Source organism: Trachinotus anak, unplaced genomic scaffold (genome assembly GCF_046630095.1).
Source record: "Trachinotus anak isolate AG129_WGS33_773 ecotype Australia unplaced genomic scaffold, CSIRO_AGI_Tana_v1 ptg000021l, whole genome shotgun sequence".
Taxonomy (NCBI): domain Eukaryota; kingdom Metazoa; phylum Chordata; class Actinopteri; order Carangiformes; family Carangidae; genus Trachinotus; species Trachinotus anak.
The window spans coordinates 28,027,065-28,054,903 of NW_027273872.1; the positions used below are offsets into that span (position 1 = coordinate 28,027,065).

The 27,839-nt window shown below is 39.0% G+C and overlaps 1 protein-coding gene across 3 annotated transcripts; it reads right to left on the minus strand.

The window, feature by feature from the left end:
- Positions 1–201: 201 nt before the first annotated feature.
- Positions 202–27,329, minus strand: slc7a11 (solute carrier family 7 member 11). 3 transcript variants are annotated; one of them, XM_071457826.1, is made up of 14 exons: positions 27,197–27,329; positions 26,703–26,970; positions 24,281–24,407; positions 22,849–22,869; positions 17,122–17,237; positions 15,432–15,557; positions 13,486–13,585; positions 13,290–13,334; positions 9,288–9,411; positions 5,038–5,141; positions 4,056–4,152; positions 3,497–3,646; positions 2,671–2,848; positions 953–1,147 (listed from the first exon to the last, which is right to left on the minus strand). In XM_071457826.1, exons 2-14 carry the CDS (start codon positions 26,968–26,970, stop codon positions 1,092–1,094), a joined length of 1,512 nt encoding a protein of 503 aa, XP_071313927.1. In that variant the 5' UTR covers positions 27,197–27,329; the 3' UTR covers positions 953–1,091. The 3 variants fall into 3 exon arrangements, with proteins under 3 accessions (XP_071313928.1, XP_071313927.1, XP_071313926.1); XM_071457825.1 differs by lacking the exon at positions 27,197–27,329 and having other exon boundaries at positions 26,703–27,109; XM_071457827.1 differs by lacking the exon at positions 22,849–22,869 and having other exon boundaries at positions 202–1,147; positions 26,703–27,202.
- Between the last annotated feature and the right edge of the window lie 510 nt (positions 27,330–27,839).

Consider the following 27,839-nt stretch of genomic DNA (forward strand, 5'->3'; position numbering starts at 1 on the left):
TTCCTGAGGTCCTCCGGTGCACACCCATCAAGTTTGAAGTCAATCAGATGAGCAGTTGTTGAGAAAATTGAAGGACAGACAGAAAGACTGAGATTCCTCCATTCATAGTGAGATTATTTACAATCTTTATGTACAATAACTAAACCAGCTGATTTTTACATCGTTTCTCCAGAGATGGATGAATGAACTGAATGAATCGGATGAAGAAAAACATTTTAATTTGCCACTCAGACAACTTCTGAGACATCATATGGTTATAAACACATAATAAAACACAAATACCACATTCTGACCAGTCAACATGGCTACCATAACATGATCAGCTGATCCTAGAGCTGTGCAAGATAATTAATTTAATTAGCACCACTGTGTAAATGCTGGTAGATGTTGACCGCTGCTGAAGAAAGGCTCTTCTTCTTCTGTTCTTCAGTTCACACTGCGCAGATTCTAAAAATGATCAGATGTACTCGGCCTACCTACACACTGTGACACACTTCTAGTATCACAAGAGACATGATGCTCATTTCACAGTGTTTGTCATGTGACCCACAAAAAATTTACTAAAGTACATAAATAACACAACTGAGTGTGAGGGTTCAAGGAAACAGTGACAACATGAGACAAACCTTTCTAAGAGTCAGTATGAGACTATATAATAAAACCACATTAGTCCAGACAGTGGCAGTATCATGTGCAATGAATTCCTGTATATGGACACACAGTTAGCGGGCTGTTGGCTATATAGAGGAAACTGATCAGATGGTCCCTACATAAATAATCTCAATGTTCACAAAAACAGTGACATCATTTACAGTAGAACACGATTACCAGCTGCAGCAGCAAGGCTGCTGCTTCTTTCCACCTTGTCAGCCTCTGTGTGTCTGCGTGTCATCATGGTATAATGTGGTCCTGGTGACACTTTATTGTGTTATGCATTATATAGAACTGCATTCAGCAGTGGCATAATTAACTTTCAAGCCTTGTACCAAATTAGTCTTTTGGAGAGAATAACACTAGTTTTACTCGTACTGAGCTCAGTTTGTATTCATGATTCGAAGAGACCAAAGAGTGCATGTCGTGTCTCTGTGCTGTTACTGCTCAGTGGGGACGACCTCCAGGATGATCTGTAAGGTTCTGTTGATGGAATCTGAGGACAGAGAGAGAAAAACATATAATGACATAATTTCTACATAATTTCATGTGAACAATAAGATAACATAAGATTGTGTGCATCACTGTGTGCTTTATACACTTTTGCCACTAGGTGCATTATGGCAAAAGGAACAAAATAATAATTGCTTAAAAGAAATTACAACAACTCCCAGGCTGTGATGACTACAAACATGGTTCCACTTTTAAAGTTCAAGCAAGACTAGGCAATGTAAACCACTTGTTGTTATCTCTTATAATTTAAGCGTTATTATTATGGTGCCACACCATAATTAACAGTCAAAAAAGGGAAAAATGTGACATTGCTCATTGTGAGCCCATGCACAAGCCAGTCTGTGGAGTGTCCTCAAATGTCCACTAGTCAATAATAGGCCTACACAATGAACCAGGAACATAACAACTAACCTCTTAGATCATCTTCTCAGTAGCACACTACACACACACACACATCTTTGCATGACACACAAATGTAATATCTGTAGTGTCTTCTAAATTATTAAAAGTGACACTGGCTGAGTAGACATATTCTTTTCCTGTGATGATGTGAATGACTTTTTATGACATTCGTATTATAATATTAACAGTAATAATAATAAGTGATTAGCAGCCTACATTGCTGCTGTAATGACCTGTTGCTAGCTTGACATTACTACTTAACTACTGAAAGTGAAGTAGAATAAATCTAGATCTCTAAATGCAGGTGCTTCAGGGGGAATGAATTATGGCTTGAAGTTTTGTTTTAGAAATATCTTCTTATACCCTTAACCTTAGCTCATTAGATACCACCAGATACCAACAACTCTCTCTCTCTCGCTCTCTCGCCCTCCCTCTTGCTCTCACACTCACACAAAATGTGTGCACACCAAGTAGTGTGAAGTAGATTTGCTGCTTGAATGACAGAGGACCCTAATTGTAGCCTACTTGCATTTTTGATCAACAATGTAATGGTATTGTCAGAGACTTTAAATCATGATCTTAATGAGTAATGAAAAGATTCTGGGCTATTTTTCATTTTGTCTTATTTTTGTATAACATAAATAAATAAATCTTTGAGATCTGGCAGTTTTTGCAAAACACCGGGGTTGAATCCCCAGGAGCAGAGGCCTAATGAAGGCTATGATGCGTACTATAGTACATATATTATAAACATGCTCTGCCAGTTTAGCAATTGACCCTAAAACAATTCCAGCATTATTTTCTCATATGCTGTTTGTATGCAGTTCACAATTTTGTGCAAGAAAGGTCACATGGTGCTGACACTTCCACATAACTTTGTATCCCAAGCATGATTCATCATGGCACTGCAACAATTATTTTTTTTATCATGTTTGATGTATCATTAAATCATGAGCAAATGGTTAAAAATACCCATCACAACATCTCAGAGCCCATGTAACAGCTTCACATGCCTAGTGCACTCATCAGTTAATCAAACAACTTCAAACAGCTTCACTGCTAATCAGTCTGTTCCACTTTCATGTGTGCAAAAGAATTCGTTACCTAAAGCCCACTGAAACCACTTTGGTTTGTGGTGGAAGTAGATGAAGATGTAGTATGCTGGGATGCCAGTGAGGGAAATAGCAAAGCCAATCCCAGTGTTAACTGGGTCCGAGTACAGAGAGAGAAAGACCATGAAGAAACACGTGAGGCAGAATATCACTGGGATGAAGAGCGGGACCTGTGGACACATCAGGAGTGATGTCTGTTACTATTCATACACTGTATGTACAGTGGTTTCAGAAAGTATTCAGACCCATTCACCTTTTCCACATATTATTGTGTTGTAGATTTCATTTTAAATGAAGATAATTGTCATTTTTGGACTTAACTCTACACTGGGATGTGTCTAGAATATCACTGAAGTGCCACAGCAAGTCCAGACTCAAGCCCCATACAACATCTGAACACCTGAAGATGGCAGTTCACAGTCACTACACTTCCCATCCAATCTGATGGCGCTTGAGAGAATCTGGCAGGAAGTAATTAGATAAACCTCCCAAATCCAGGTGTGCAGAGCTTGAAGAGACTTAGTACTGAATTAAGGGTCTGAATACTTTTGTTAATGAGAGATTTTCAATTTTTCATAAATTTGTAATTTACAATGAGATCAACAACACAATGAAGTGAAAAAGTGAAGGGGCCTGAATATTTGATGAAGCTTGTACACAGAAATTGATGTTTGACTTTCTTATGGAGTAACTCATTCACATCTATCTTCTAAACCTGTTTTCCAAAAAACATGAAATATAGCAATAAGAACAACAGTACTGTGGAATACAATGATGGTGAATAAGCTGTAGGTGTGTACAGTTGTGGAAACACTGACCTTAAATGGACGCGGGAGGTCAGGCTTTGTGTACCGCATGTAGATTAAACCCAACACCACCATACCAATGAACAGCCACCGCAGGAAGCTCATGAAGTTCAGCAGGCCGTAGATGTCTCCTACAAACAGCTGGAGCATGGTCATAGGATACTGCACACACACATACACACACATACACACACACACAAACACAAATGTTAAAATCTTTGTAGCCAGTATGGCAGTTGCTGTGGTTTATCTAAATTTATTATTATTATTTAAATTATTGGCCTGGTATGGCCAGAGAACATAGTTTGTGACTGGCTGGGAGATGTCCATTAAAATCCATTATCAGGACAGCAGGTAACCATAGAAACAATATTATTGCTACACGCTACATTATCAGTGAAATGACTTGGCCTGAGGAGAAAACAATTTTAAACATGCACTATGGTCAATACTACTTGTTTCAGCGTTATAGTTTATTTGAATTGAGGGTATTAGGGATAAATGGTTTTGTCAGTATTGGATAATGAACAGTTATTGATTGTCATTATTACTGTTACTGCAGTGAACTGACCAGTATGAGAACAGCAGGCAGTGGAGTGTTTCTGCGGACGTGGATCATTGACAAAACCTCAGGGAGCTGTCCTTCACGTGATGCCACATAGAACATTCTGGTGAACACACACACACACAAGCACGCATACAGAAATTTTACAGTTAATATTGAACTGAATAACTGCATGACTAAAACATGTTCATTTTAATGTATGTATCTTTTTAATGATGTATTTTATATTTGTATCTGTAATGTCACTTAAGATGTAATGCTTGTTGTTTTATCTCACCTGCATAGGGACTACAGATGTGAAATTTTTAACCATCCATTGTTCCTATCAGATAAATAAATAAGTAATCTGGATCACATTCTCTCTGTGTTGACATTATAATAAATGAGTGTCAGGATGTCTGATTTCTATTTCCATTAAGAATGTCTCAGGTGCGATAACCAGATAAGACAAGATAAGAATTTATTGTGAAATGTGCTGTATGAATGAGTGTGTGTGAACAGGTGAATGTGGCTTGTAGTGTAAAGTGCTTTGAGTGGTGTAGTCCATTTACCATTTGAAACCTGCACACTATGCGAGTACAAACTCCAAACAGAGGCAGTGAACTAGTGCCCTATCTACTTTTTTAAATTGGTTGAATAGTTTTTTTCACCTCAACTGCAGATATGTGAAACAGATATACTTTATAGGCCCATCAGATATACTCTACATATTAACATATTTTAATTAAGAAGCTTCTGCTTTTTCTTTCAGTTTGCTGTTTTTAGATCATAAGTTACTGTCAATAAAACTCAACACTTCCTGCACAGATGTTTTAAATAACATAAACCATATCTTGGCTTTTAAAATGAAATATCCACTGGAAGTGTTATTTTCCAGGGGTTTGCATGTTTATCTGAAATAAATACCTAACATTATTACAGCAAGTACAGTATTTTGTCAAGGTTATTTTAATGTACATAGATGTGAGATGAAGGCCAGCATCTGTACCTTGACAGTGCAAAGAGGCAGCCATTCATGGAGCCAAAGCAGGACAAAGCCACAAACACTGGAACAGCTATTGAGAAGTTCCCCATCAACTTCTCTGCAAATGTCTGTGCTCCAGGTACAAACAGAGGGAGAGAGAGCAAAGTGAGCAAGAGTATGATGTTGGATTCAAACATGTAACATGACCATAATATGTCAACAGTATCTGTAAAAAACAATTCTTCAGAAATTTCAATGGACAATGTACATCATTATTAAGATCTTTCACCTTGTCAGCTGAGACAATCTGACACCTGCAGACCTCCATCAATAAGTGAAAGATGTATCCCAGGCTATTACTAAGAAAAAAAGAAGCTAGTTTGTCAAGAAATGTTGATCATGGAATTCCCACTAAGCCCACAAATTTTAATTTTTACATTTAAGAAACAAGCAAAGTACAATAAGTTAATTTGTGATCTTTATAAGCATTAGTAAGTGTAATTGTGAACCTGGTTCCAGTGTGCAGGTGGGCTAACCACATCCTGGCTTCAGCACACACACGTGGCACTGAAAACTACTTTATCTTTTCATTTCAGTCTTGAAAGGAAAGCAAGTAGTATTTCCCAGAATGTTAGACAGATAAGGGCAGTGGTGTTCTCATGAGTGTGGATGTATCAGACTCTCCAGCTATCAGTTTACTGAATTGTGGTTTGTCTGATTTTATTAGCTGTAGTTAGAATTAGAGCACTTGACAGTGCTGCTGACAATAATTGTCATAAATGGGTCAGAAGTGGGAGTAAAAGCTGCTTATTATTCATGAAGCCATTCAGTGCTGATTAGTCACAGTCCATGCTTGTATCAACAAGCAAACACTGTGAGGAAAAAGAATAGGAATTTGTGATGCATGATTGTGATTTTGCACAAATGGACACTGAAATGATGTTGTCACTTGAGTTCATTTCTAGGCAACCACAATGATGATAAATATTCACATGACATAGGTGGACATATGTAAGTCCACCTAGTGGAACAGGATCACATCTGAAAAAAATGCATTTCACCAAAAATAACGCAACACAAAAAAACACAGAGATCACAGTGTCTGCAGTTATGAGCGGGGATTTATACACTGAAAGGGGTCTATATCATGAAATTAAAGCAGGTTGTTCTTGTCTGTGAGGTAATTTTTCAAATGTATCTACTACAATGGTCTGCATATGAAATTGTTTAAGGATGTTGAACATGTGTAAATGATCTGGATCAGTGGTTGCCAACCTACAGTATGTGTTGGGGCCCACTGATTGTGCCATGAAGGTATTGTAAGTGGACCGACAAATCATTTGCAAAACAGTAAAAGTTTTGGTAAAATTATGTAATTATAAAAATTAATTAATTAAAAATATATAAACAATGATTTTTTTATGTTTCAAATGAAATGATTTTTTTTTTTTTTATTAAAATGTTTTAAACTCCTTTTTTTAATTTCTCTCATTAAAGCCTATCACTGTAATAAGACAATAATAGGAACTTTTATGTTGTTGACAGCCGGACCACTTTGCTGCCAGATCACACTGCATATTTTGCAGTTTTGGTGTGATTGCATGGTAAACGTATATCAGTCAAAATGGATAGCTGGGGGGTGGCCTGGTAGTCGAGTGGTTAGGGCGCGTACCATGTTGAGCGCAAGACGCTCTTAGCAGGCAGTCACTGGTTCGACTCCCAATTGGTCCAACTCTTTCCTGCATTCCCCTCTCTCTACCCCCTTTCCTGTCAGTCTCCACTGTCCTATAATAAAGGCATAAAAAGCCCAAAAAATAATTAAAAAAAAAAAAAAAAAGGATAGCTGGTCAGCAACAGGAAGTAGCCTATTAAAAGGAAAGAGAGTCAAGAGACAGATGGTGAATCGACAAGCGATCTCTCTTTGTCAAACAAAAAGAAAAATTGAGCTGAACCTGCTTTCAGTTCCATCCCAAAAGTTGTTTTTTTAAATATTCATTTAATATTTATTATTATTATTGTTATTATAGTTTTATTTGTTGTTGTATTACAATGATCTTAGCTAATGTTCCACTAAAGATTAGCTTGGTCTATAAGGTAATTTTGTTTGTCAGTTTTCATTACCATTAATACACAAAGCAAAGGCTGATATTGATAACCAACACAATAAAAGGTTAATTTTTTTGTTTGTTTGTTTGTTTTTTTAGAATTTAGTATTTCCTTCATACCTTACAAAATAACTGAAAATATATTTAGCTGGCTTTTGGGATTTGCCCCCAGCTGGTACCTAACAAATACATGGTACAGTGTTGGTGGGAAGCCAGGCAGGATCATGTGAATCCTTTCTACAACTCTAAAACTCAGTAACTATGAAGCAACATGTACATTTTCTAACAAATCATGACAATAACTTGTCATTTTCATACACAGTATGACCACTAAATGTAGACTAAAGGGTTGACTCCATAAACAAAATTTAAAACAAAGTACTGGTACATGCTTCCAGTCTTACAGTGACTAACCTTTATAAACCAACTGGCCAAAGCAACAAAATGAAATTAATTTTTCATCACAGTCATCAGTTTTGAATTTCAATATACCTTTAATGTATAGGCCAGCCTCCTCGAGACAAGTTCTAGACATGATTTAAACTCTGTAATTAGGTTTGAGAATTAAAGCACACTGTCTGTGAGAAAGGAAGAACAGAGTGTAATTCCTTTATCCCAGCGCAGCCTTCAAAGAACAGATAAATGCTCCTAACACCTTTCTTAAGGCACTCCAATCACTCATCTTGCATAGGGCAATAAAACTAACTGCATTAGAAAAGATCAGAGATCTCTTAGTGAATGAATCTTCCCTAGCTATAGGCTTACAGTAGCACTGATAGTAGTCCTTAGTCTTAAGCAACGGCGGCTGTTATTAGGAGATATCTGTGATGTGATTAGCGTCAACAGGTCTGGGCTGGAACAATCACATTAACAGCTGCTGGGAAGCTGAGCTTTCAGAGACACTTGGCTAATAATGACAGTTTAAGTGCAGGAAAGCAACCATGGCACTCACATTAGGAGAAAACATCACTAACAGCACAGCAGTGAGACCTCAACTAAAAGGGTTACAGTAGCACACACCTCTCCACTGCAGGAGAGCCAAGGCCAACTTGAAGCGTGAAGAACTCACCATCAATAATCTGCTGACAGCCAGTTGGTGGTTAGTTTTGAAATGTAAAAATGAATGACTCGAAAGCAAAGGAGACACTAAATGCACAATGAGCCTTTTGGATTTTTGTTGTTTTTTTGTCCATAGTTGTTTTTTTAAATATTCATTTAATATTTATTATTATTATTGTTATTATAGTTTTATTTGTTGTTGTATTACAATGATCTTAGCTAATGTTCCACTAAAGATTAGCTTGGTCTATAAGGTAATTTTGCAAAGGAGACACTAAATGCACAATGAGCCTTTTGGATTTTTGTTGTTTTTTTGTCCATAGTTGTTTTTTTCCCTGGAAAAAAATACTTATTTAATATCCAAGCTGTGATAGTCGGACTTTTGGCCAACAGAAGCTATGGGCAAGGGGTTTTCAAAGCCCAACACTATGGACCCTATCACTGGTTTACTTTGATACTGAAGAAAATTTCAAACTATAATGGATCTCAGGTAAGTTCTGGAGTTATCTGGAGTTCAGTATCGGGACAATTGTTTGGAAAGACAGACATAGTCATAATATTTTGAGAATAAGGCAGTAAAACAAAAAAAAACATACTATTATGACTATGACTATTACAAAGCCATATTAATTCAAGATAAAAGTACATATTTGGAGAACAGAATGTTGTATTTTTTGAAGATTGACTACTGACTATTGACTATGGGGGCTTCAGGCCTTCTGTCCCAGTTAGGAATTCCAAAGCAACGAGTGAGCCAGCTTACCTTTTCCTGGCTAGGCAAAAAATCTGATTGTATATCAAAATTTTTATGGTTTTAGAACGGTAGCCCTTTCATTTCTGAAGCAAACTTCACAGAAAATGAGGGTAAATTAGAATTAGAAGAGAAAAATTGTTAATTGAAAGAGATTAAATATAACATTTAAAATGCTGTTTGACCCTAGGGTTAAGGGTTCCTGAGTGGGGAACCCTCAGATTTTGCTTAGATTTTCTATACCAATAATTTACCAATGCACTACTTTGAGGAAATAGTATTCAGCCACTGAATAATGTTTTATTTGGCATTATATATTTTTTTTTCCATCTGTGTTTAAAAAAAATGTTATTACTCACCACAGCAACAGCATCTGATGCCAAGAGCTCCTCTGGTGACAGCACCGTGTAATATGCCACGTTGGTCAACACATAGCAGGAAGTCACAATCCCCATGGAGATGCAGATAGCTAATGGCACAGTCCTAAGGACGGGAGTGTTAATAACACAAGTGGCACACTGTTATTCATTTATTCACTCATCTTCATTTCACCTCATATGACCTCTGCCTTTTTTTTCTTTCTCTGTCCTCTCTGTATTGTAATAACACAGTAGGAGGCCGCTCTGTTGCTGGTAACTATTCATACACTTACTATGAATACACTGAATTTCAAGAGGGTATACCCTTCATTGTCAAATTAAAGCTGTAACTCAAATACTAAGGGCCGACACAGATAAGTAATGGTTGGAAATGTTGTGTCCTATTACACCTTACATGTTAAAGTCAGTGAGATGTCTACATCCAGTGCCCTAATTCCATCAGTATCATGCTCAGCACTCTGCTGCTTTGACTTTCTCTTTTTACAACCAATTATTTCCATTCACTTCCATTTGCTGTGTCTGGATTGTTGTTGAAAGTCAACACATCCTACAGATTTTGTCATAATAAAAACCTTTGAGGAAAGGGAGGAATTAAACCCATTGAGCTGCATCAAAACTTTTAATGTCAAATATAATTGTAGGAGGTGCAGTACTGAATTTCATTAGAATTCAATCCAAATGTCTAAGAGCAAAATGGAAGCAACTGGAAATAGTTAATGAAAACAGTATATGAGTTTGAGAAGAGAAACTCAGAGCAGCAGAGTGGTGAACTGCACATGACCATCGTCGTACTGATGGATGTTACAGGTAAATGAACATTATACTGAATTTATCAAAGGAAAAACTTGTTGAACATGTAGGGAGTGTTGAGGTTGCATTAACCACATTCAGCAGACTGCTGTAATTGTTGCTTAAGCAAGAAATTCAAATAACTGAGATAAAGTATCCATCAGTATCTATCAATCCATTTTCTTTCTGTTAACAAATCCCATAAAAAGACACAAATCAAAAGTCTGTACTCTGTCTGTGGCTGACACACAATGCCTATTGGTTCCTAGCAAACACACAATTAACATGTTTTTTAATGCTAAAACTATAACTCAAACAGGAGGACTGCAGGGGTGCATTTTTTGGGGACTATTTTCAGCGGCAGATTAATCCACAGAGTATTCTCAGAAGCAGGGCAGTGTATGTGGGATTGATTCAAAGTAAACAGTGGAAATGAAGGCCAAGCCCAACAGTGTGGCTCACTGATGTGTTTTTAATTTGTTCTAGTTTTTGAACAACAATGGAGCTCTATGGCAAAGAAGGATAACATATATCAGGCTTTGGATACACACACAGTATGTACAGGACACACTAATAGTTTATTTGGCTCGCCACATGAATTTGCTGATAATAAGAAAATCTTTTATACGTATTACCATTGTCAGTTCTTTCTACTTTTGGGGAGGACAAAATGGTAACATTTTCTGTGCGTTCAGGCCTAATAAAGTTGATATGGCTCATGTAATAGGCTACAGTTGCCATTTTACACATCCAGTAGACAAAGAGCAAGATTATCATTCACCTGGCGTGGTGTTTGAGCCCACTTGATAAATGTACATTCAATATTTACTTTCTTATAGATCTATGTTTAGTCTCTAAATGAAAGAGCAGAGAAGTTGGATGTAGAGCAGACTGTGGAGGACTGTGCACAAGTCTCACTAGGATCAAATGACTTATTGTTGTAACAACTACTACTATGTTGCCTTGCAATAAAACACTTAGTCTGTGTTCACTGGCTTCAGCTACTGTGGATTTTATTTAAACATCTCCACTTTTCTGCTTTATTCTGCTGTTAATTCTAGTGGCAGCTATTTGACATGTGTATCTTAATATTGCTACATAAAGTCTAAAGACCCCATTAATAGCAATGAAGGTAGACTAAATGACACCTGTTTCTATTTCTCTCTTTCTGTGTCCAATGCAATACAGCTCAGCAGCACCACACATTACAGCCTCCAAACTTATCTTACAGTTGAATCAACTCTCTGAAATAATTTTATCAAAACTGATCATTATAAGGAAAGATTCATTGCAAGACAGTTATTTTCACTGTTACTGTATTAAATTGCAGTAGTTTTAGCAAGACATACCTAATAAACTGCCAATTTATAATTATTGGTTGTATGCACAGGCTGCAAGTGTCTAATACTGTTTTCCACCAAAATCAGCAGGTATAAGTGGGTTTTTAAAACGTCGGTGAAGCCGGAAAAACCCCTTTTCCCCTGTCAGTTGAGTTTGCCTTTCTGTTCACACTGAGGACACACAACTCCAAGGGGTGATGTCATCACATGCCCTTAGAGCAGAAACAGTGGAGGAAGAGTGAGCTGCTAGCCACCCTGCAAACTGGGAAAAGACTGTTAAAGTGTCAGAGCCTCTGTATAAGATGTTTCCAGGTGATTGTGTGTTTTTAAAACTTTCGGAGCTGCAGCTCACTCTCTTATCCCCAAGTTCAGAGTGGCTGTGGAGTTTCTGGTGTAACAGCATCATGCTGCACAGGTGACAGGCCTGTGTCTGTGTGCTCCAAAAGATGTTACAGCAGGAAAAGAGGCGAAAATTAGTGGGTTCACCTGGGTTTTGTGTTTACATCAGTGCAGGTTGGAGCCAATAAATACCCGCGTCCACTGCAGAGTCGTTTGACCCAGCTGTGAATCCTCATTGAACCCTTTTACACTGACGAGAAAAGCCCAATGTTAGCGGGTCTTAGTGGCTTTTTTGTCCAGTGGAAAAGGGTCTTCAGTGGAATTTATTGGTTGCTTACGGTGTGGGTACACCTGTGTATACACCTGATAGCCTAAAGATTTTCTTAGATCTCTCTCTTTGTCACTGTCTGTGACAGTGAGGTGAAAGAAGACTCATGGATGGATAAGATGCTTGTAAACCCAAGAAAGAGAGAGCAAGCAAGAATGTGCTTCTTTAAGAACCCCTTCAAATTTGGAAAATGGAAAACTCTATGTGGAGGGCAAGATTGTCTTTAGTGTTGTAGGGCAGATGATGACCAGCTATCTGGAGAGAAAAAAAACCTTGTGGAAACCACAAAATCCCTGGGTTGTCTGGATGCCTCCCAGGGATCAGCTGAAACCTGGAGTCTGGCTACCATCCACATGGATGACGTGACCACCATAAGAACAACAGCACCTTGCACCAGACACCTACTAGGAAAGCGTCAAGAGAACATCACAAGGGCAAGAACGAAAATCAAGCCATTCATTTCAAAAAGCATCTCAAAGAGCCAATTCCACCAGTGGCAGAGAAGCCAATCAAAAGTCTTGGATGATGGTATGATGCGCATGATAAGACCATCAAAGGTCTGGAGAATATCGACTGATCTATGCTGCCCACCAAACAGAAAATCAGGTACATACAGTTCGGACTACTACCCTACCCTATGTGGCCGCTGAACATCTGCAACATCATCCTCACAAGAGTTCAGAAGTTGGAAAGGATAATCAGCTCTTATATGTGTCTCTCTCTAGCCTCGCAGAAGAGTCCAAGTGCACCAGGGTGAGACTTGACATGACCCTGTCAGAGGGACGGAAGTGAACTGCCAAGACTGCCACACATTCTGGGACACCAGAACCCCCTGCTGAACCTAATGTTGACATTGTGGGTCTAGTCAACAAACCGGAGCCCACCTGACAACCCTGATGATGTGTCTAACAAACCTCCCATCACATCTCAACATTGGAGTCTAGGTCAGTGCTTAAACAGTCCATCACCACGGAGAGTATTAGAGGGAGGTGGCACTAAAATGTAACATTTTTGCTGATTTACTTTTATTTGAGTACAACTTTACACAGGTAGTTTTACTTCTACTTGAGTAACATTTATTTTAAATTACAATACTTTTACTTGAGTACAGTCTTCCAGTACTCTTTCCACCCCTGATTAATACCAACACATCACTAGTACAACCAGTACATGGATTAATCTTACCTCTCAGGGTTATCTACCTCCTCTGTCACAAAGTTCAGATAGAACCTGGAAAAAGAAACAGCTATTGTATAATCTCCAACAATTAAAGACTGACAAGATGATATGTAATACACTGACACCACCACCAATAGTTAATGACTGGATCTTAGGGCATAGAAGTACAGTACGTGTGTGTGTGTGTGAGGATCATACCCACCACCCAGCGTATGCATACATCCCAGAGTAGAATGCCAGTGGCATACCAGACAGCTTCCAATTACTCAGCTCAAAGGCATTCTGAAAGTTACTGGTCTCCCCTGCAGAGACACACACACACACACACACACATACATACACACGGTTTGAAGCACCATAATTGTTCCTAAATGAAGGATTGTTGTAGCATTGGAATGATCTGTGTTGTTACACAAGACCAGGAATAATAATGTTGATAATAATTATTATTATTATTATAATAATTATAATAATTAATAATAATAATAACAACAACAAAAAACTTTTTCAGTTATTCTGTACAACATTAGTATTTCAGACAGATTAAATCACGCTCATGTAATATTTTTTCTGCTTTATGTAGGAGATCACATTCATGAACAAAACCTGATTATTGAACCAAATAAAACAATCTTATGGGACAATAATGTTGTACCGCATTATTGAAAACGATGAATTGTGTGTAATGATCACTGTGTGAAGACTGCAGAGGTGAACATTGATATTACCAGGGCCAGATTAATCAAACAGTGGGCCCTCAGGGCAAGAAGTAGCTGTTGCTCCTCATGGTCCTCTGTTTGTGATTATTTGTACATTTTGCCAAGTCAATGAACATTTTTGCGGCCCATATCACTTTTTAAATGTGTTATTATGATGATGATTATTATTGTCATTATTATTATTATGGCTGTTATTTTTGCTGTGGTTATTGTTATTATTATGTTATTTTACGTAATAAATACTAGGGCTGTCAAACAATTAATTTTTTCTTAATCGTGATTAATCCCTGATCTCAATAGTTAATCACAATTAATCACATGTTTTATCCCATGAATATAATTCTATTATTTTGCATTTCAGAGGTGTTTTTTCTGACCCATAACTGTCAGTCTGTCTGAACTAGAAGCTAACGTTAGCATGTTTGACATGTCATTATTTAGACGCTCTGGGTAAGTTATATTTTTATTTTCTAACTCATTCGATCTTCACCAACGATGAAGTATCTTGCTCCGCCATGTAAAATCTTTGTAGGAAGTGTTTGTGGCAGCTTAACAACAAGTAAGGGTGCATCAAAGGGTCAAAATAGTAGTACCAAGTCCCCTGGCAAGTCAATCTGGCCTTGTACATATGTATTTATTGTATATGTCTTTTAAATGATTGTGGACTGCTATGCAAGTAAAGGAATAAAACACAATGCTATTCACAAAAGTTCACTACTTTTGGAATTGTTCTGGTTGTGATTGCTACAAGTGGCTAGATTGTTGCTAAAGTTATTCTAGAAAGGACAGAAAAAAATGGTTCCTTGACACAAGCTGCTCTCTCCTGGGGCTTTCGTTAACTTTTATATAGAAAATTGAAAGAAACCATTTTGCACTTTTGCCCCTTTCTACATTAGATGGCCAGGTGAGGACTAGCTGTAATCCTTGGGGCCAGTAGTGTTATTACCTTTATCTAATGTGCTATTCACAAACTATGAATGATGATTATGAGATGGAACTATAGTGGCATTATATGTGATATATAATAACAATTCCACTTAGCGGGTTAATATTTTACAGCTGAAGTGGAATATTGCATGTAGAATAATGCTTTATACACAAATAGCCAGATTTTAAAATTAGATCAATAGCTGATGGAAAGACAGTGGATCTGTATGCTACACTGATTCACATCCCTCGGAGCACTTGCTGTGAGGACATTGTGAAATGCTTGCACTGTTGCTTGCTGTGAGCAGCTGTGTATCACGGCCTGCAAGGTTTCAGGGTCATATTTATCTAACATGTTGTTATGTGAGATAGTTGTTGCAGCTGCACGGTGTGAATGTTCCTGAACAGCAATGAAACACTAAATGTCCCCTTGACTCCAGTGTAGTATTAATAGTGGCTTTTAGGGGTGGTGATGATTATGATGATGATGATGATGGCTTACCTTTAAAGAGCTGGTACAGTCCAGGTGCTATGATGAAGGCGATGGCAATCAACTTACTGACGGTGAGGAAGATTTGAATCCTGGCTGTCCATGTCACGCTCATACTGTTCAGGTACATGACAGAAGCTAAAGACAGAAATAGAGTCACATCCTGAGATACTGATAGAGTACTTACATATTCAAATATTTTTAGTCTGTGATTTCTGTAGTTTTTTAAGTTAGTTTTGTAAATGTTGTTGAATGTTTTTTGTCTGCTTACCTGACTATGATGTAAGCAGGATATAATCAATTTTGTCAATCAACACAATGTGCACAGAACTACCTTTCTGGACATAAAGCTACTGACTGTATCCTCAGCACATGAAAAGATAAAAAATTGCACATACATAAGGCTTAATTATGCTAGAGGGTGTATGATTTTGGCTTGGAGGCAGAAAAAGGGGCAAAACAAGTGATCCAACTCACTCTTGGCTGTATTATTTTTCTTTGAAAAACTGAAGTTATTGTAATTGGCCCAAAACACCTCAGAGATACACTATGTGATAATATACTGACTCTGGATGACATCACCTTGGCCTCCAGTGCTACAGTCAGAAACCTTGGTGTCATTTTTGACCAGGACTTGTCCTTTACTTCACATATAAAGCAAGTCTCTAGGACAGCCTTCTTCCACCTGCGCAATATTGCAAAAATCAGACCCATTCTGTGTCTAAAGGATGCTGAAAAACTAGTTCATGCATTTGTCACCTCAAGACTGGACTACTGTAACTCTTTATTGTCAGGATGTCCCAAAAATTCAGTAAAAAGCCTCCAATTGATCCAGAATGCAGCAGCACGAGTACTGACAGGAACTAGGAAACGAGATCACATCTCTCCTGTGTTAGCCTCTCTGCATTGGCTCCCTGTAAAATCCAGGATAGAATTTAAAATCCTCCTCCTCACCTACAAAGCCATTAATGGTCAGCCACCATCCACCTTAAAGAGCTTATAGTTCCCTATTTTCCCAATAGGACACTTCGCTCTCTATCTCTGCCTCTGGAGCAGCAGGATCCAGATCCACCACTACTCATCTTTACTATTAACCACTGTTACCTGTCATTATTATTGATAACACCATTACCTACACAGCTGTTCCTGGTCTCTCTCTCTCTCTCTCCTCTCCCCTCTCCTCCCCCCACCCCCTCTTTTTTATCTCCTCCTAAACCCAACCGGTCGAGGCAGACCCCCCCCACCCTGAGCCCGGTTCTGTTGGAGGTTTCTTCCTGTTAAAAGGGAGTTTTTCCTCCCCCCTGTCGCCAAGCGCTTGCTCTTTGTGGGAACTGTTGGGTTTTTCTCTGTAACAAAGTAAGGTCTTGACCTCACCCTGTAAAGTGCCTCGAGATAATGTATATTATGATTTGGCGCTATACAAGTAAAACTGAATTGAATTGAATTATTTTTCTTTGCACAGCTGCTGCGAAGTTTATTGGTGTGGTGGTCTTTTTATATATAAAAAGATCATCCTGGGTCCTATTGTCATGTGGACAGCTGACATTATCCTCTTCTTCCTCCTCTGCCTCTAAAAGTTTCATTCCTGTTAGCGTGTGCGCTTACATCTCCTGTCATTCACAGAGCAGGATGCAACAGGCCAAAGAGGATATAACCATCCTGACAGCTGATGTGTTCCTTTAACAGCAGTTCATGTACGTACTGATGCCGATGGCGGTGGCCAGTTTGACAGCCACAGGGGGGACGTGACAGGGCATGAACAGTGGCTCCAGGATGTACTGACCAAAGGCCAGAGAGATGACTGCCATCCCTGCAGGCCTGCAGGACACATGAACACACACACACACATACACACACACACACACACACACAACCACACAAACACACAAACACACAAACACACACAAAAGATAGATAGTTTTGTACAAACATATAACATGCCACATTAGATGTATGAATTAATAGTTTTATTTTTACACTCAGTACTTTGACCACTGGGACACGCGTAAAATGTAAATAAAAACAGAATGTGATGTGCAAATCATATAAACCTATATTTAATTGAAAATAGAACAAAGACAACATATCAAATGATGAAACTGAGTAATTGCATTATTTTACGAAAAATATTAGCTCAGTTTGAATTTGATGCAGCAACACTTTTCAAAAAAGTTCAAAAAAGGTTCACCACTCTGTGAAAGTCTTTGTGGGCAAATTGTGCAAGAATTTAAGAATAATGTTCCTCAATGCAGAAATTGCAAAGAATTTGGGAATTTCAGCTTCTGTGGTTCATAATATCATTAAAATGTTGTAATGAGAAATCTGTGTGAAAGGGACAAGGCCTCAGCAGCCACCTCTGTAGACTTCAGAATGAGTCATGAGTAAAGTTATGTGCATAGTTAACATCTACCTTCCAATACACATGGCACCTGGTTATATGGTGGGGGGTCATGGGGTCCTCCCCCAGAAAAAAAACATTGTAATTTAAACACATTTTTGACACCAACTAAACTCTTGGATTAAGTTGAGACTAGTCTAGATTAGTTAGACTGAGGTGGTGTGAAAATCAAGAATCTGTTTATAACTGGTGGATCAGGACAGGAAGTGATTCTTAGAAGAATGGCTGTTTCATATTTGAAATAATCATTATGAAAACATTATGTAGCCTTAAATGGTAGCACAGCTCAAACAAGACAAATTGTATAAAACTAAATGAAACTATATTAAACCTGGTTTGATGATGTAGTCTAACAAAGTACAAACACTCTGGATTAATTAAATTACCTCACAACAACTATCTAACGTCACTTGAGGCTTGAGGTGTTGGCGGTCCTGTGTAATCTTCACCAGAAATGTAAAATTATATCACCAGATTTGAGTATTGAGGTACAATTATATTCATGATTTTGTAAAGACAAACTAACATAAAAACTGTTATTGTATAATGAGGATGTTTCAGAGCCCTGAGAGGAGAGGGAGAGACGTCGCCCCCAGAAGAGCCGCTGCCTCCTCTAAGTATAAAATACTAAAATATAACAGATTGTGGATATTTGTCACTTTCCTCTGATGCTCTGATGAACTGGCTGCTGTGTCTTGTCTGCTCGTGCTGTTAGAGTCTTTTCACACAGAGACATACTCAGTTGTAAATTTGTTTCTCATGCTCCGCACCACATTTGCTAAAGTCCAGTTTAGGTGCCCTGGAGCAACCAACCAGGGGCCTCACAAGACAAAAAAAACATTTTGTGAGGCCCCTTGTTGGTGGAGGCCTGGGGCCCAAGCCCATGTAGGCCACTGGATATAAGTTACCTCTAAGGCTTGAATCATCTCAAATGTTTCTCTTGTAGTCTAGAGAATTACTCATCAATGAGTAATTCTCAGCTCTGTCAGGGTGTGATTTGGACCGCTTGAGTTAACAACACTTTCATTAGTTGCAAATGTAGATGTTCAGTTCACTGTTCACCAAAACCATGAACGTGCTCTTTTAGTGATAAATCACAAACATTGTGTGTGTGTGTGTGTGTGTGTGTGTGTGTGTGTGTGTGTGTGTGTGTGTGTGTGTGTGTGCGTGTGTGTGTGTGTGTGTGTGTGTTTAATATGTTATGGGCAGGTTCCTGGACAAAGCTTTCTCATAATAACATCCTCATGTGGTGGACTGTGTATGATTCCTTCTGAAGCCCAGCGCTTCAATGAGAATCAAATAAGGTTGACTGCTCCCACAGGCTCATCTTATAGCTCATCAGTAGCTCTCTCCTCATTTCCCACAGCAGTCACTGAGCTTCTGCAGCCAAAGAAATTTCTCTTTGTCTCTTTTGTTCTTGTTTTCAATCTCTGTCTCTGTCTCTGTTCATTTCCCATGGTTTCCATTCAGTCCCTCTAGCCCGAGGCCAGCATAAAATTGGGTAGCTCAGGATAGCCCCTAGACTGTTTATACTGCTTCGCTTTGGCTGTGTACACACACAGCAACACACGGAGCATTTTCTCCCCTCACTGCTCTAAACTAAACTCAGTATCCCACAAGGTCACAGCCAGAGAGTGCCTTTATTTGCCCAGTGTGATGTCAGTGACAGATCAGGAAGCAACATGTCTTTCATCATTAATTGTATTATGTGTAAATTGCTTGGATTGGCCTGATTTTTCTGTTTATAACAAAGCATTTTTTGAACACCAAACTCTTACCACCTGTAGGCGGTAAGAGTAGCTCACTCCTTCATGGAGGATGGCAGCTCTCGTCCATATGGAGTCACAGCAGTTACATTGGATTTAAGTGGAGACACAGAACAATGGCTTGGTTAGGTTTAGAAACAGATGGTGCTTTGGGTTAAAATAAGTACTTCCTCATCATTAGATGATCTTTGTTCTCATGGTTACAATAATAACAACCAATGGTCATGGATAATAGAAACAACATAAACTGTTACTTTCACATGGGAATCGAACACCGCTGTCCTGTGTCATATTCCTCTGTTTTGTTGATCAGCCACCCCAACCTCCTCCTGATGTGGACTTTGTCGCTCTATAAACTACGTCACTGCACTTTTCCCTTTGATCTTGTCATCATTACTACAACCACTAGATTTTGCCTTGCAACAAAACCTAACTATGGGTCATAGTGACCTGCTGACAGATGACCTGTGGGCTTGTTTCTTACAGGACAGTCTCTTTGTCTGAGAAGTTTGTATGGACACTTTCACAGGGTTCTTCTCTGTGTCTTCAGCTGTCCATTGGAATTTACTGTAGCTGCTGTGAATTCAAACTATAGCTTCTGCTCTTTTTGAACAGGGGACAGGTCTAGAACATTTTAGCTGGAGAGGTGGGGCAGAGAAGAGTCAGAGAAGAGCGGCACATGTAAATAACATCTAAAAAGTAAAACAGCAAAATTAAAGCTCTATATTCTCAGTAATGATGAACTGTATATAATGAATTATTCATGGCCAAACTGTTTATTTTGTGTAAAAAACTTGACATGTGATATGAAATAGCAATAACAAATAATTTACATTGGTAGGGCATAGTCTCTGGTTTTTCACTAAATGTGGTTGTGCATAGAAGAGAACATCTTCAGTGACAACAGTCTCAAAACTATGTGTGATATAGGGTGTTATTTATAACACACCATGTATTAAGTCAGCACTGATACTGAATTCCTTATTGTGAACTACAATTGGGTCTCATATTTGAGTCACAGATTAGATCATCATTAATGATTGTTGCGGCTTTCCTTTTTAATTTCATTGTAAGATTGGAGGTTAGGTTCCCTATGGTTAGGTTGGTGTGGGATGTGAAGAGTGTGAAGCCTTCTCTGTGTCACTGACACTGCAACTTGGGATGAAACATGCTGACTCCTGCTGGTCTATATCTTGGTGAGCTAAATTGCCACAACTCACTGTCCACTGTGAAGGAGATTCTTCCCACTCCAGTGTTCCTCTTGTTTTCCTAAACCTCACTCACACTGCAAGAGTCCAGGTCATAGCTACCTTCACATTGTTAGACTGTTTAGCTTCTTTAATGACTGTTCATGTCTAAATGGGGCCACTACTCACCTCCATAGCTGAGGAACCCAGGGTCTTGTAGATAAGGGGATAAATGGAAAGTATTAACTTAGAAAATGATATTCAAATCTAGTTGTTGTCGAGTTTGAACTAAGTAGGGAAAAAGACAAGACACATGCAATGTTAATTAGTAGGGTTGTGAACGATAAACCATTGCAACCGGATATTCGGTTCAACAAGTGAGAGATACGGCTGCATCGGTAGCAGCCTCCTCGATCAATACGAATTATCAATGAATTCCTAGATGAATCGGTTATAGAGTCATGGATCGGGTATCGCAAGACTTTGAATCGGTTGGCGGCATTACACACACGCCAGGTCTCTAAAACAACGTGAGAGCTGAGGCTGCCTGTGAAACGCCGTAGCTGCCTAGCTGGTATTAGCATGAGTGATAAACAAGGGATGACACGGAAAATGGAGGAGGTGGAGAACGAAAGCGTCAGCCTGACCGAAGGTGATAATGCACCGAGAAAGATTTTCAACGCATCGGGGAAACAAAAATCCAAGGTGTGGACTGTTTTTGGGTTTTATAAGAAGGAAGGGAAGCTCGAACAAAGTTTGTTGTTACTATTCTGTGCTACTTTTACCTCTGGAGTTCCCATCCAACGATTCAGCCAGACTTTTTTTTTGGTCCATGTCTAAAAATAAATACATTGACATGTGATTTTGTTGTTCTGTTTTGTTTTGTTTTTTTTGCCAGTGCCAGTCTTTTACATATTTAAAAAGAAACTATTGTACTGTCACTTTCATAGACTTGGCTTCTTTATTATATAAAATATCTACAACAAATATTAACCATAGAATCGAATCGTATCATTCTTACACTGTATGGAATCGATTCGTATCGAATCGGTCTGTAATAAAAGGATATCGTTTTTGAATCGAATCGTAACCTGTGTATCTAGATGCATATCGAATCGTTTATCACAGAGAGATGTGCAACCCTATTAATTAGGTAAGAGCATGTGACACTGCAGATTTTGGTGTTCAGTAGCATCATGAATGTTTTATCTGGAGTAAGATGCAGTAAAATGTTGCAGCCCTGTGAGACCTGGGAATATATCCCCTCTGTCAGACAAGACATCTTCACAACATGGTGCGGTTCTACTGTGATTCACACGCTGAATGTGTGCTGCTCATCATTTTCTCTAAGCCTACAAAAAATGCTTCTAAGAAATCAGAACTCCTGCTGATTGTCTTTTTCTCCAGCTCACAAGATTTCCACATGCTACTGATACACAGACCTTGATTTGCAGAAAACTCAGAGGACAGTGACAACTTTCTCTTATTCCTCCTATCCCATCCTCCCATTTTTGCTGCTTGTTCTTTGCCTGTGTGTCTACTGTCTGGCCCTGAAGAAATAACAATGCTTATTGTTCAGTTACTTAGTCAAGTCACAAAATCATTGACCTCCTAAAGCTGAAACTTATATGCCTTTTCTTGACTTAGATATTACATTTGGTTGTATGATAATTTATGCATATACATCCTCTCAAACAGATATGTTAGCAAAGGTCAGTAACAGGCAGGACAATGCTCTATGTGAGTGGTATCTTTGCCAAGGTTTTTCTATGATATACAGTACATGTAATGGACCTGGTGATATTGACTTTTTGAAAATTACACAGAACTTTCACTTTGCTAATATGCTGGCAGGGCACGGTGTGTTCACTGTCGATTCATGAAGGAAAACTTAATTCTTCCATTGGAACATAGTTCTCTCAACTAGCCAGTCTGGTTTGCTGCTGCTTACATGCCTCCTTTTAAATTAACTGCTAGCGTCAGCTGCCCCAGGATTTAACCTGCGTAATGTATTGGGTCTTTGCGTCCTATAACTTTCAGTATTAAACACCACACAGACCAAACATCAGTTTACTTACCAATGCCTTTGCTCTCCTTTCCTGCACCATCAAAAACATAGAAATAAATTCATTTTAAGTTATCTCCCTCCTGATAGGATAATCGTTTACTGTGATAACAAGTCACTGGTACAGTGGTTCCTCCCCAGTGGCCAGTATTACATCAGGTGCTCCACAACCACAGCAATCAGAGGGATGGATACAGGTGTCAGGACACATGCATTAAATAAAATACAAATAATTTGACCAACATTAAAGCACTGCAATGTGTTAGTATTGGTTTAGACAACAATTCTACTTATGGACAGTCAATAGTGACAAGCCCAGCAACTAACTTGGGGTGGCCAATGAGATTTTAACGGTGGCCCAAGCCACCCCCAGCCACCCCCTGGCACCGCCTCTGTGAAATGATATAAACTTTTCAGAGCAAGCTGTCAAGCTACAGGTTCAATACTTTGTGTTGAATTTAGTTGTTTATCAAACAGATTAAGTGACATTCAGACAAGAAAGTGGCACAGCAAAATCAATTGTCTCATCCTGTCAGAGGAGACTCAGTGTTGTGACTGCTTTGGACAGGGTGAGTTAAGACAGTAAGTCTCTGTGCTATGCCATATGTCTTTTGAGGTGTAGTCACCTCAACAGAACATGGTTAGTGGCTGGTGCCACACAGCTTACTTTGAAGGGTTTGAACTTCAACCAAGTTTAACTCCGCCAGAAATATCCATGTGGACTGATTCACCCTCAGCGGACAAATCCGCTGTTTGCAGGGATTCTACTGAAATGAATGAAATTTGGTCTGAAATGTAATCACTCCAATAGTCTAACTGAGTCCTTCAAAAAGAGTTAACAGTGTTCGGGCCAAACAGCTTCAACTTTAAACTTTAAAGTTTTCAGTTACATTTTTGGCCACCTTGGTGCAGTGCAACAAGCAGTGGACACAACACTGACATGTTATCACTTTATGAAGTTGTTATAATGTAACTAAATCTATTTACACACCCAGCAGACAAGAACAACGGTAGGAGTAAAGAGGTGTTTGAGGGTACATATTCACTCTCCTCTTAGCTCTGTGTTTGGTCTCCACCAGCTCCAGAGAGAAATATCGGAACGCTCCGCTGTGTTCACCAGCTGCTCTCTGACTGTGTCTGTCTGCTGTTTGCTGCTCAGCGGGTTGTGGACAGAGGGTTTATCAGGGTTTTTTCACTGAAAACAACTGCTGCTGGAAACAAGGCTGATGAGACTCAACCAAAACAGTGACAGTTCAGCCATAAAAACCAAAACCAGGAGCTCAAAGGTGCTAAAATGATCCTTAGAGCTGAAGAGGCCTACGACATGATGATAATTCTTTATGGGTTCATCACTATAAGAAACACCATTTGACCCATTGTTAATATAAATACATTTATTAGTGCAAGTTCAACACACTTAGTTAAGGAGGCAGATATTAGCCTACCTTATAGCAATAAGATCAGCCCACAGCCTTATGAAAGCCATCTCACGTCCAAAGGCCTCCATTATGTATGTGTAATGTCCACCTGACTTCTTAATACAAGTCCCCAGCTCAGCGTAGGACAGGGCTCCTGCAGTGAAAGAGGTGACAGATTAGCTTTGGCTCTGAAACAAGAAGGGAGGCACAGAATAGTCCCAGGGCTGTTAAACCGTCTCAGCCTCATCTGGAGAAATGAACGCTCCCTCCCTGGGCCCCATGATCACCAAAATATATTACTGGGGCAGCCTTTCAGTGTCTTAACCCATAACTCAAGACAGAAAGATTTAGGTGAATGGAATTTAATTACAAGGTTAGGGAATAGGAATTAAGGGAAGCAGGAAAGGGGTTAAGGAAGCGTGCTCAAGGATAACGTGCTTGGGCCTTTCATTACAGTGCGAACTGGAGGATTTAAGTATACTGCAACAACATATGCTGCAATACATTGATTTCTACCCTGACTCCTAGAAATTACACTTTCATATTACCATTATCTTTCCCCAATTTTTCAGTGGTGTCAGAAGTAATCGCTTTTTTAGTGCCACATTTATGAACTGTACTGGAGTTTTGGGGGAAGAAGAGGAAGGTCTGCAGTGTGTGTGTGTGTGTGTTTCACATCCTGACCCCTGCTTGTGATTTGATTAAAGGTCGTTTTGGTTAAATATTAATAAGCACATTGTGTCTCAAGACACCTTCCTGTATTAAACCAGACCACAATCTTTCCCTAAACTTACCCAACTGTAATAATACTATCGTCAGCAAATACTGTACTGCAAGAGCTGGTGTTTTGGATGTGAACAAATGAAATACGTCAGCAAATAATTTGATGACATTAGTTCAGATACATTACATGACAACTAAGTTAAGATAAAATGTAATTAAAATGTAATCTGGGCATAATAATAATAATTATTATTATTAGTAGTAGTAGTAGTAGTAGTAGTAGTATCATTATCATCATTATCATCATTGTTATTATTATTGTTATTAGTATTATTATTATTATTATAATTACTCATCCGATCATCTTCAAATTGACTTGGTGGGTGTATTGCTGAGGATCTGCGGAAGTGCAGTGTCGACTGAGAACTTTTCTGGATGAGCTATTCTCAGGAAAGCTTCAAACACTGCTTTTCTTCATGGTAGCTGATGTGAAGTTAAAGGTGGAACTACACTGCGGACATGCCAGGGTTCTAATGGTAGATGGTGAATGCATTTATGTAGTGCTGTTCTAGTCTATCGACCATTTTACAGTGTTTATACAATGCATGTCTCATTCACCCAATTATACATTTATGGTGCAGCACCAGGAGCAGTGAGGGGTTCGGTGTCCTGATTCAGGACACTTTGATTCACTCTCTGAAGGCGACGGGGGTCAAAACATTATCATTTTAAAAATGTAATACTTTCTGGATCTCTTTTTAGGAAGCAGGAGCAGCAAGCACATGGCACATGTACATTATCACTGTTATTACTACTATTATTTGTTTTCCATTCCTTCACACTGTAGCCATTGTGTTACTGTAAGATAAGAGCAGGAGATCTTGGCACACAAATAAACTGATCCAGGTCATGGAGTTACACACCTTCAGCAACCTGTGTTTCATAAGACACTAGACCAAAATAGTGTGCAAAGTGTACACAGTATACAAGTGTATAGACATCTATAGACATATATATATATATATATATATATAAACTCCCCTTATTCTCAGCAACAATTGAGCACATTGTGAAAATATTTGTCCTAATCAATGGATTGCATGTTTGTAACATTTCTAATGTGGCATCATTCTAGCATTCTAACATGGCATCATGTCTGTGACCATGAGGCGTTAGAGTGTAGGCCCCAGGGTGGAGGTTACACACAATTACATCACAATTATCACATTTCCCTTGGCACTTCCCTTTACATTTCTGTATAATAGCAGTGAAGCAGGTCACATGTTGATCTTATACTGTAAAAAATACCATACAAGTTTAATCATGTCTGCTACTCAGTATGTTTTACATTTTTGGTTTGTAGCTAAACTAACCAACATCAGTGAGACTAAAGCCGATATTCTCACATCACTTGTTACACAAGATGCAGCAGAAATTGTATCATCAGGCCAAAACACTGTTGTTTAAAATATAAAGTAAATCCAGTAAAAAAGGGTAAAAGTACAACTACAACTTGTTATGTATAAAATCTTTATCACTGTGAAACACATAAATTGAACACCTAAACCAAGACCTTTTATTAGGAAGTTGCTACATTTCTTTGTATTATTTTCATCCTTATCCTTATTTGGTAACAAGTAGTTGTGTACAGACACTTTATGCTTTTTTCCTGTCAAAGTAAAAAGGACAACTTATCCATCCCTGAAACACTTATGAACTAACTTACCAAAGAGTGACAGGACACCGCAGGCGATCCACACCATCAAAGACATTCCGACACTGCCCGAGTTTTTCAGGATGCCCTTTGGAGAGATGAAGAGCCCAGCTCCGATGATGGTTCCGATGATGATGGAGATCCCTCGGAGCAGGGTCACCTTCTTCCCCAGTCCCACCTTCCTGTCATCCTCATCCTGCAGTTTCCCTGTGGGATCTGATTGAGTCCCATTTGCTGCAACACTTCCATCACTCTGAGTGGATGTGAACCTTTTGGACATCTTTTAAAACACAGCACACACACTCAGTTTCTGTTTGTTGTGATGGACTGTAGTGGTCTAGCCCTCACCCACTCTGTGTGATATATGCAGGCAAAGTTACAAAACTTGGAGTAAAACTAAATTCCACGGAGGAAAGACCTTCTTGTACTCTCTCTCTCTCTCTTATTGTCATTCATGCTCTGCTCTGTGCTCTCTCACTGTACAGCCCCTAGTGCCTGCTCCTTACCTCTCTGACTTCACCAAACTTTTTTTTCCTCTTGTTCCTCTACCTCCTTTACTCTCGTCAGTATTGTTGTCTCATCCTGTTTGGTTTCCTGTAGTCCCTCCCTCCCTCTCTGTTTCTGTCAAGCTTTTTATCTAGAGTTCTACCTCTCCTTTAAAACCAGCTTAGCGTCACTGAGGTGTTGGCTCCTTGGTGCAAGTAATCATGACACAGCAGTAATCATATCTGTTTTCAAAGCCACCTCGCCTGCTTGCAGGTCTCAGCTCCCTCTCCGGTTTCTCTTTTGTGTGTTTTTCAGTTCTCAGTATCTGGCTATGTTTGAGACACAGTTTTAGTCCCGGCTCAGAGGTGACACTCTAACATAATAAGCGAAGCTGTATAATTAATGTTATAATGTTATAGATTCATCCACGGCAACCACCAGGAATAAGCTGGAACAGGTCATCAACTCACAGGCTACTTTGTCCTGTGTTGGGGTGTGGTACAGAAAAGGAACAGAAACTAGCAAAGTGTTGGCAAACCCTCCAGGGTTGATTATTTGGAACAGACCCACTACACCCACCCACACACACACACACACACACACACACATACACACCTACACACACACACACACACACACACACACACACACACACACACACAC